Below are 10758 nucleotides of genomic sequence, written 5' to 3'. Positions count from 1 at the left end.
CAGAGAGGCAAGGGCTCTCTCCTTTCTCTACCTGGGGTATCTGGTGTTGGGGCCAACCACTTGCTGCCAGCCTAAGGACAGGGCCAGCACAGAGAGGGCAGAGCCAAGAGCATCATAGGACTGGGAGCTAGAACCCTGATTTTCCTGTCTACAGACAAGCTGTTTCATTTTGGCTCTCGTTCTACCTCAACCCTGACCTGCCTCAATCAGCAGCTGAGAAAAGAAAAAGGAAAATGTGCAATAGGTCAGGGAGGTCAGTATGTCACTTGGTCTCTCTCATGAAAACCTCTGATCCGAACCCAAAAGAAATCCATGCACACACTTCTTTACACTTCTTACACTTCTGTTTATTCTTCCTTCTCATGAAAACCACTGACATGTGCCTTTCATGGGGGAGGGAAGACAATGCTGCAAGAGTGTTCAGGATCCCTAGGCTGAATTCTCAGGTGGTAACCTAGGAAGCCAGACATCCAGGAGACCAGGCCCCTAGGGTCCTGGAGCTGGGGCACCCCCTGAAGAGAAGTTTGGAGGGCCGCTCCATATGGGCCCCATGAGCTCTTCTTCTCAGCCCAGGGAGCTCATCAGGGTCTGGGCCTGCTTCAGTTCTGCAGGGGGAAGAGGCAGGTAGGCAGGCAGCAATTAGGCAGGATCTGGGAGGGCCCCTTGCCCTCCAGGTACAGCTGAGCCTCACCTGCCAGGAGGACCTGGAACTTGTCTGCTGAGAGGGACATGGTAACAGGCTGGGCCGGGGCACCCGAGGCAGCTGCCACCTCCAGCCGCAGGTGCACCATGGGCTCTTCCACGGACCGCAGCAGGCTAGAACTCAGGGTGTAGTCCACCCGCCAGCCCACGCCTGTCAGCCTATTCACTGCAAGACCAAAAGGGGCTCAGGGTCACAGAAAGGGGAGCCAGGCAGCCCTAGCCCATACCCTGGTTCAGCCCTGAACCCTTCAGGGCTATGTGGCCTTTGAGAAGCTCTCATCCCTCTGATCCAGGAGCTCAGATTACCCACAGCAGATCTCAGAGGAAAGAAACCAGGGCTGGTGTCAGGAATCCCAGCTCTGTGACTGCTCGACATGTGATGTGGTTAAGTCTCCTTTCTGAGGACAAACACCTCCCAAGCCACATGCACCTTCTAGAATGGAACCCAGCCCCCACCCAGGCACCCCACACTCACCTCGCAAGCTGCAGGCCCTCAGGTGCTCCTGCAGGGAGCTTTGCTTCTCCTCATAACAGCGACACAGGCTGGCTGCATGCTCTGGGGGCCGAAGGGAGGTCCCCTGAGCTAGCAGGTGGGTGCTGGGGCTTAGGCCACTCAAAGGGCAGGTCTCAGGCTCCTGGCCCAGAGAGGGCAAGGTGCATCTCAGGGTCACACAGCCTGACCTTTGCCTGGCACCCCTTGGCCCACAGGTTACCCACCTGCCTGCCCTCGTCCCCATACCTTTGGGCAGCCCCAGCTGCTGCAGTTCACTGGACAAGGACTCGCCATCCACGCTATGCTTGGCCGCACTGGAGAGGATGAAACTCAGCACTGCCACTGTGGCCTTCACATCACCCGACTCTGGGGGGAGCCATGGGTGGAGTGGGGGGTGTCACTGTGGCTCCAGCCACCTCCTTGACACCCCACTATCTTCAGCTCAGAGCTCCCAGGCCTCCTTGAGTCGTGAGCACTGCTACTGCCCCACTGGGAGCGGGCAGAGGACCCTAGGGCTGGCAATGTCTTTCTTTCCTCATGTTCCTCTGCTGAGGCAGGTAGGTCAGAGTGGGCTGTTGGGAGGAGGGGCCTCTGTGCCAGGCCCCAGGCTGAGTACCCGGGTTTGCCCCAATGTCTGCGGACCCAGTGGGGTACTCACCAAACCTGGCATCAGCGGTGAGCTTCAGGATCTTCTCATACTGTGGAGAAAGGAGGCCCTCAAGGGGTGCCGGACCCCTGCTCACCAGCCCCCAACCCCTGGCCTGGATCCTGTGGTAAGGACACGAGGTATCCAGGGAGGGTGGGAACTGATCACCCGTCTCCCTGGGTCTGGTGCACTTTCAGGGCAGTGGGGGTCACAGGGTCATGGGACAGTGGGGTGTGGGGCCTTGCACTCACATCAATCCCCTGTCCCAGAAGGTCCTTCAGCACCTGGCTACACAGCAGCCTCAGCTTCACGGAGGACTGGAGGGGAAGGCCTTACATCAGCCAGACTGACCCACCTCACCCCTCCATGCTGGTGGGCTGGCTCAGAGAGGGCTGGCCACATACATGATCATCCCACAGCATGTTCGGATAGCCCGAGCTCAAGAGTGATCTCACCACCCTCCACCCTCAGAGCCCCCAGCCGCAATCCCTCTCTGCCCCCACCCCCAAGACCCCATGCACTCAACAATTTTGGCCAGCGTGCTGATCTCTGCCAGGACCCAGTCAGGACAGTCCAGGTCACCACAGAACCGGAACCTCTGCAAGGAAGTGAGGTAGGTGGTCAGGCTGGAGGGCCGGCTGACGTATGGCCAGGTGTCTCCCATGCTACTGCTTCTCAGGGTTCCTGCTGCCTGTCCAAGATGCGTGCCCTCTGGCCCACATGTTCTCCCCTACTACCAGGCTGTTTGGAGAACCCTCTCCCTGACTCACCCTGCCACCAAACCTTGTTCTCAAGGCTGTCCCAGGCATTCATGTGCTCAGCAGACATGACTGGGCACCTTCTCCGTGGGAGAGCCCACTCTAAGCGCTGGGGGTGCAGCATGGAACACAACAAAGTACCTGGCCTCAGGGTGCCGGTGACCATCTCACCTTCTCCTTTCCCTCCCCAGCTCCAGCCATACTGGCCTCCCTGCTGCTCCTGTTGCAAATTAAACATGGCTTGCTCTCTCACTTCACTCAGCTCTCTGCTCAAATGACACCTCTTCTGATGGACTTTCTCTGACTATGCTTTCTTATATAGCCCCTCACACAAGGAAATTTTGGGGGTCAGTGGATGTATTCATTATCTTGATCATGGTAATGTTTTCATGAGCATATATGCATCAAAAGTTATTAAACCACAGGGCTTCCCTGGTGGCGCAGTGGTTGAGAGTCTGCCTGCCGATTCAGGGGACACAGGTTCGTGACCCAGGCCGGGAGGATTCCACATGCCGCAGAGCAGCTGGGCCCGTGAGCCATGGACGCTGAGCCTGCGCGTCTGGAGCCTGTGCTCCGCAACGGGAGAGGCCACAACAGTGAGAGGCCCGTGTACCGCAAAAAAAAAAAACCCAAACAACTTACTGAACCATATATTTACACACACATGGTTTGTTTTATGTAGATTTTATCTCAAGGAAGCTGTTTAAAAAAATAAAACAGCTCTTCACCATCATGCTTTAGCTGTTTATCTTTCCTTCTTGATCTCCATGGCATTTATCACAGAATATATCACGTTTTATTACTTATTCAAGGTCCATCTCCTCTGTTAGGAATGCAAACCCACCTGGTCAACCACATCTTGACAATATCCTCCTCCCCCCGATCAACTGTCCTTTGTCCTGTTTCTGTGGCAAAGCTCTAACGCACAGCAATATACATGTTCATCTTCCCACGCCTCTATCTGGGCTGCTTACAGATGATGGGAACAAAACCCGCAAACTGGGTACACGGTCAGTCCACGTTCTCCTGATTCTGCTGGGCCCTCAGTGCAGCCCCATAATCCCATGTTCTCTACTTGGCCCCATCGTTCACCTTATCAGTCACTTCAGACCTGCTCCATGACCCTTCAACCTCCAATCCTCCTTTTCACCTGTCATCCCCCTGATCACACCTGACCCCACTGCACTGGGGCTTCTACATGGGCCTCCAACGAAGTTCTCTAGCCATGGTCACAAATGACTTTCTTCACTAAATCTAGTCTTCCTCTTCCTTAACTCCTCAGCAGCATCTGACACAAACCCATCCTTCTTCTTGAAGCCACATACTCTTCTGGACTTCTCCCTATGGCCTGGCCTCTGTCTCATTTTCTGGCTCACCCTCCTTTCCCCAGCCCCCAAATGGTGATCCCTGCAGACTGCCTACTGTCATTATTCTGGGGCAGGGGACTGGGACTGCTGGTGAGGTGGTGGGAGTGTTAAGGACAGCCTTGTACTTCTCCTGTTTCAGGAGTTTTTACCCATTTTGTGGCATGGACTCATCAGGCATGTGGTGAAGTCTATAGGCTTTTCCCAAAATGATGTTTTTAGATGTACAAAATACACAGGAGGGACTTCCCTGGTGGTCCAGTGGTAAAGAATCTGCCTTCCAATGCAGGGGATGTGGGTTCGATCCCTGGTCAGGGAACTAAGATCCCACATGCCGTGGGGCAACTAAGCCCAGGTGCCGCAACTAAAGAGCCCGTGTGTCACAATCTACAGAGCCCACACGCTCTGGAGGCCACGCCACAACTAGACAGAAGCCCGCGCACTGCAAGAAGCGATGCAACGAAAGATCCCACATGCCGCAACGAGGACCCGACTCAGCCAAATAAATAAATAATTATTTTAAAAAATACGTAGGAAAAACTCCATAGTAAAAGAAACTAATTAAAAGTTATCAAAATAGGGAGTTCCCTGGTGGCCTAGTGGTTAGGATTCTGGGCTTTCACTGCCATGGCTCTGGGTTCAATCCCTGGTCAGGGAACGTAGATCCTGCAAGCCGTGTTGAGTGGCCAAAAAAAAAAAGTTATCAAAGTATTCAAAACAAATTGGTGATGTGACATATGTTTCAAGTCAAATAATGACAGTAATTTAGAAATGAGCATAAACAATATGTAAACAATGCCAACAGCTGTAATGTGGTATGAAAATATCTGATTTCTGTTAGTGACAAAGTCAGAGGTGCTGCTAATCATACTGGGGTTTGTTGCCAACACTCATAATTGAAGAAAATACTAAATTTCAGTGTGAAGTTAGCCAAAATTGAGAGGTAATATTTTTCCTAACTTCATGGGTCCCTGCCTTCTACCCATAGAAGTCTTCTACCATCTCTGCATTTTTGCTGACTACTACCATCTCTATATTATTTACTTTTTTACCATAAGCACGTGTTCCTTGTGCAATTTCTTAAAATGCTGGCTTTTCTCTAGGTTCTGTCCTAGGTCCTCTCTTCCCAACTAATATTCTGGCTGAGACAGGTTACACATTTCAGGGTTCAATGATTATCTTTGTGCTGATGACTCCCAAATTTATAACTGCCATTGTAGATTCTCTTCTGAGCTCCAGACACTTAAATCTAGACTGTCTCCTAGCCAGCTGCACCTGGCAGCTCCGACGCCTCACTCAGCGCATACCAAAGTAACTGGTTCTCTTCCAGCTGAAACCTGCCCCCACCCCAGTGAGCACCACCACCTGGGAACCAAGCCCAGACCCCTCCCTCTCCTTTTTCTCTCATGCATTTAGTCCCTGAGCCCTGCTGATTTCCCCCACTTCTATCTCCACTCTCTCCACCCTATCTCAAGTCACTACCATCTCCTGGGGGGCCTGCTGCCCCAGGCTGGGCTCTCTGTTCCCCTCATGCTCCCTCCACAAGTCAGCTGAAAGGCTCTTCCTAGCTTCCCAGCACCCTCTTCTTCTTTTTTTTTTTTTTTCTGCGGTACGCGGGCTTCTCACTGTTGTGGCCTCTCCCGTTGCGGAGCACAGGCTCCGGATGCGCAGGCTCAGCGGCCATGGCTCACGGGCCCAGCCGCTCCATGGCATGTGGGATCCTCCCGGACCGGGGCACGAACCTGCGTCCCCTGCATCGGCAGGCGGACTCTCAACCACTGTGCCACCAGGGAAGCCCCAGCACCCTCTTCTTAAAGTCCAAACTCCTCTGTGTGGCTCTCAAGACCCATCAAGCTTTGGTCTATGCTTACCTGTCGAGCTTCATCTTTCACTAGCCTGCAGTTTCTACTCTTCCAGGTGATGAAATGCATTCATTCCTAGGGAGCCATGCTCCCTCTCACCTGAAGCCTTTGAATGCTGTTCCCTGTCTGAAGATACAGCCTCCCACCAGCTCCACTCCATGCCTCCTAACCCCTGGTACACAAACTTCACTGCACCCAGCTAGCCTTCTTCCCTGCTCCCAGGCCCTCATATGATGTCATTCTTGGGTCGCCTCCCTGACACTATGCACAAGGTGAGTTTGGCCCCTTCCCCTCAAGTCTTAACTATGACTGCCCATTCAAACTTCCAACTTGGCCCTTCCCTCCTGCAGCCAAAGTCTCAGTGCCTGGCACAGTGCATGGTATACAGCAGGCACTCACAATCTGTTGAAGGAATGAATGGATGTATGAGTTGGGAAATCCCAACCCCAAATCTACTCCTTTCTGGCTCTGGGAAGAGCGAAGGGCCTTCCTAACAGTGCAGAAGACTGAGCTTAATTGTAAGCAAGTTTTTCTCCAGGTCCCACAGGAGCGCCGGGAAGTGGGCACCTTTGGGAGGGCATCTTGGGGCAGAGGAAGGCCTGGAGGGACAAGCCCCAGCTCGTGTCCCTGGGGTGCGCGGGCCCTTCCTTCCCGTCAGGGCACTCCTAGCCTGCCGGCCCGCCCTGCCCTACCCATCCTGCAGGGAGGAGGGTGAAGGGAGGCCTTTTTCTACCAGAGCCTCGGCCCTCACGACTGCACCCAAGTGTCTGCTGAGGGGCCCGGCAGACTTCCCAACTCCTCGCACCCGGCGCCCCACCCTTCCCGCAGCCGCGGCGGTGAGATTTGGGGTCTCCTACTCTGCTCGCCCCCAGCACCCACTGCCTCGCATCACCCCAGATCCCTCACCATCGCGCCGGGAAGCCCGCGCCCAAGACTTCCACCTTCCGGTCGCGCCGGGTCAGGTGATGTGGCGGTCACGTGACGCTGGGGCGGGAGGGTGCGGGCTCCCTCGGATCGGGGCGGGAGCAAGTCGGCGAGCTCCGAGCTGTTGGGGCGGAATACCGGGTCCCTTTCTCAGTCCCCAGAACCTTTCCCTGGAAAGGACCAGCGCCAACCCCCAGGTTAACTGAGAACAGAACCCAAGCAGTAGGAAGAGGAAGTGGAAGCCGTTTAATTTGTTCGCCTTAAGGGAGCGGGCGCCTTCCGTTCTGCCGGGGTATTCAGGTCGTCTCCATGTTTTGCGTCAGTAAGCAATGCCATTACATACAGCTGTGGGCTGTGGCAAACGACATATTTCAAAAATTTATTGGAATAGAATACACATACAGGAAATTCTACGTAGTGTAAACACAGAGCTTAATGAGTTTTCTTTTTTTTAATTAATTAATTTATTTATTTATTGGCTGCGTTGGGTCTTCCGTTGCTGTGCGCGGGCTTTCTCTGGTTGCGGCGAGTAGGGTCTACTCTTTGTTGTGGTGTGCGGGCTTCTCATTGCGGTGGCTTCTCTTGCTCCAGAGCACAGGCTCTAGGCACGCGGGCTTCAGTAGTTGTGCCTCGTGGGCTCAGTAGTTGTGGCTTGCGGGCTCTAGAGCGCAGGCTCAGTAGTTGTGGCGCACGGGCTGAGCTGCTCTGCGGCATGTGGGATCTTCCCGGGCCAGGGATGGAACCCGTGTCCCCTGCATTGGCAGGCGGATTCTTAACCACTGCACCACCAAGGAAGCCCCTTAATGAATTTTCATAAACCATACACCCCATGGAATCAGCACCCAAATAAGGAAACATTACTGGTACCCCAGATATCTCCTTCAAGTGCCTAGGTATTTTATTTCATTTTGATGAATCCCTTAAGGTGCCTAGCAAAAAGGCCTGTAACAGTTGACACCCTCAGGAGAACTGTTTTGCAGCTTCACCAACATCAGATGTTTATCTTAATTTTTCCCAACCTAATGGGAGAAAAATAGGTTGCTTTAAATTGCACTAAGTCTGCTTACTTGTGAGTTTGAGCTAATGGCTAGTCTAGGAAAACTAAGTTTCCCATGTTCACTTGAAGAGGGAAAAACAAAAAAAACCAAAATAGCAACAACAAAAATAACCTAGAGAATAGACTAATAACCAAAGAAGAAATTGAACAGTTTGAGATCTGTCTTCAATTCCATGCCCCTCACCCATACACTAGGCCCCGCTTGTTTTATTGTTGCAAGCTTTCAAGCTTTCAAAGTACAGATAGAGCCTATGGCAATTAAACTGCTCCCTAAATAGAAAGAGATGGAAAGCTATTTCCTGCTAAAATTGATCTCACTTATAAAGAGCTTTATAAAAATCATAAACATCAGCATATTGAAGTCAAGAGTGTTACAATACACCATATCAATAAAAATTTTTATTTTAAGAGTATAAGAATAGTTCCATTTGTATTTCACCATCTCAGTAGGTTAAAGAAAAGAACTGATAAATTTGGGAAACCATTTTTTTATTAAAAAGAAAAAAAATTAGTAATAGATGAAAACTACCTTAAGTTGATAGAGTATTTGAAAAACAAAACAGCAAACATCAAAAAGACAAATTATTTAAATTTGGAAATAAGGCAAAAAGGTGGGTGGCATGTCCTTTTAATGTCATACTGGAGCATTGTCTCACAGATTTGTTTCACAAAGATTATTTGCCTATTTAGGGCAGTGGTTCTCAGACTTTACAGTGTATCAGGATCATCTGCTGGGCTTGTTAAAACAGTGTTGGGCCCCACCCCCAGAGTTTTTAATTAAATAGGTCTCCGGTGGGGCTTGAAAATCTGCATTGCCAACAAGTTCCCAGGTGTGCTGAGGTTTCCAGTTTGGGGACTACACTTTGAAAACCACTCATGTAGGAAAATCTACCTGAGAAATTATGTTAACTCACAGATTTCTGTCCAATAGAAAAGTTAACCCCAAAGATTACAGTTGTATTGCCCCATGGGAAATTATCAGGTTTTGTCTCTAACTTAGCACACACTTCAAAATGCCTTTGCCAGTGCACTAGAAATACTTCTCAGAATGTTCTTCGAGTTAGCTTTACCATCTTACTGTTCCCTCATTAATTGAATAAAATATTTGACGTGCATTCCTTCACTTGGATGAAAGTCATGTTTTTCATTTTTGATAGAGTATACTTGTGTACTAGCCCTGGACAGGAGTATACAGATACTAGTGTATATATATATTTTTAAATATTTTATTTAGCTGTGCAAGGTTGTAGTTGTGGCACAATGGGATCTTCCTTGTGACGTGCGGGATCTTTTGTTGCATCCCACTAGATAGGTTCAGCCCACTAGGTTCGTGCCCCAGAACTAGATATGGGAACTAGTTCCCTGACCGGGGACCGAACCCGGGCCCCCTGCATTAGGAAGTCTTAGCCACTGGACCACCAGGGAAGTCCCACTAGTGTATATTTTAATACTAGACGTATTCCCGTTAAAGTCAGAATCAGTAACGCACTCTCATTGTGACCCAACATTGTCCTAGAGGTGTTAAGGCCAGGGGTTCTCAACGGGGGGTGATTTTGTATTCTGGGGGGATATTTGGCAATGTCTGGAGATACTCTTAGTTGTCACAACTAGGGAGTGTTGCTGACATCCAGAGGGCAGAGGGCAGAAGCCAGGGATACTGCTAAACATCCTACAAGGTGTAGGACAATCCCCAGTAACAAAGAATTAAAAGGTGGTCGGTGGCTAGTGGAATGTGCTGGAGCACTGTATGTAGACCAGGCTCTCCAGGCCCACCTGGTGCAGAGGAGTCAGAGGTCCACAGGTGAGCGCCTGCTCGTCCCAGCCCCACACACCTCACAGGTGGAGAGAGGAAGGCTTTGTAAGGAGGTGGAGGCAAGCAGGGGAGCCCAGGCCTCATCTGTCTGACCTCCTGCCTGCCTGAGAGAAAGCCCCAGGTCAGCGCTGGGAGGGTCAGCCCAAGTTACTGAGCCCATAAGGGGAGAGCCCTGACCAGAGCCCTGGGACCCTGGGCTAGTTGAAGACCCTATCCTTTTGCCCCACAGATCATCATGGGAGTCCGGTCCAGCCTCTGGCCAGGATGCGATTTTTTGGCTTCTAATGCCCAGGCCCTCACCTTTCTCTCTTGCCTGCCACACTCGTGCAGCCCCACATCGGAGGTGAGTGTCTCCTTGAGGGGGTCTGAGGGGCTGGGGGCGCAGGCCCATGGTCCAGGGTCAGTTCCTCGGGCTGGACCAAGGGACCAGTCCCAGACAAGTCCCTGTGCATCTTCACTCTCAGCCACGACTGCAGGCAAGGGGGGGACCCAAGGACTGACCTCCATGAGACTGACAACCTCCTAGCGGCCCTGAAGTAGCTCTGCCCCCCCAGACCCCACCTCAAGCCCCGTGTCCATCCGGTCTGCCTCCCCAGGCTTCAGAAAACATTGGGCTTTGGGGACTTCTCTGGTGGCAAAGTGATTAAAAATCTGCCTGCCAGTGCAGGGAACACAGGTTCGAGCCCTGGTCCGGGAAGATCCCACATGCCGCGGAGCAACTAAGCCCATGCGCCACAACTACTGAGCCTGCAGTCTAGAGCCCACGAGCCACAACTACTGAGCCCACGGGCCACAACTACTGAAGCCCACACGCCTGGAGCCCATGCTCTGCAACAAGAGAAGCCACCCAATGAGAAGCCCGTGCACCGCAACGAAGAGTAGCCCCTGCTCACTGCAACTAGAGAAAGCCTGCGCGCAGCAATGAAGACCCAACGCAGCCAAAAATAAATAAATAAAATTTAAAAAGCCAACAAACATTGGGCTTTGTACCCGCTACTCCTCACACTAGGTTCCCTGTCCAGAAAGCTGCTGAAAGGGGAACTGGTCGCACCTGTTGGAGAAAGGTCTTAGGAAATCACCTTCTTTGGGATTACTTCCACCTTCATTCACTCATTTACCAAATACTCACTGTCTCTTTC

The 10758-nt window shown here is 51.7% G+C and overlaps 1 protein-coding gene and 1 long non-coding RNA gene across 3 annotated transcripts; one reads left to right on the top strand and one right to left on the bottom strand.

Moving 5' to 3' along the window:
* Positions 1 to 322: 322 nt before the first annotated feature.
* Positions 323 to 6815, bottom strand: COMMD4 (COMM domain containing 4). Of its 2 annotated transcripts, none has more exons than XM_082618088.1 (8): positions 6732 to 6815; positions 2368 to 2439; positions 2093 to 2158; positions 1854 to 1893; positions 1442 to 1561; positions 1178 to 1258; positions 692 to 868; positions 323 to 605 (listed from the first exon to the last, which is right to left on the bottom strand). In XM_082618088.1, exons 1-8 carry the CDS (start codon positions 6732 to 6734, stop codon positions 565 to 567), a joined length of 600 nt encoding a protein of 199 aa, XP_082474214.1. In that variant the 5' UTR covers positions 6735 to 6815; the 3' UTR covers positions 323 to 564. The 2 variants fall into 2 exon arrangements, with proteins under 2 accessions (XP_082474214.1, XP_082474213.1); XM_082618087.1 differs by lacking the exon at positions 6732 to 6815 and adding an exon at positions 5835 to 6189.
* Positions 6816 to 6856: 41 nt separating this feature from the next.
* LOC309802495 lies at positions 6857 to 10550 on the top strand. The gene is made up of 3 exons (XR_014293812.1): positions 6857 to 6946; positions 9849 to 9962; positions 10216 to 10550. It is a non-coding gene; the product is annotated as an uncharacterized lncRNA (long non-coding RNA).
* Positions 10551 to 10758: the final 208 nt, after the last annotated feature.

This window comes from Mesoplodon mirus (genome assembly GCF_964341445.2).
Source record: "Mesoplodon mirus genome assembly, chromosome: 4".
Taxonomy (NCBI): Eukaryota; Metazoa; Chordata; class Mammalia; order Artiodactyla; family Ziphiidae; genus Mesoplodon; species Mesoplodon mirus.
This window is presented reverse-complemented; position numbering and strand designations above follow the sequence as displayed.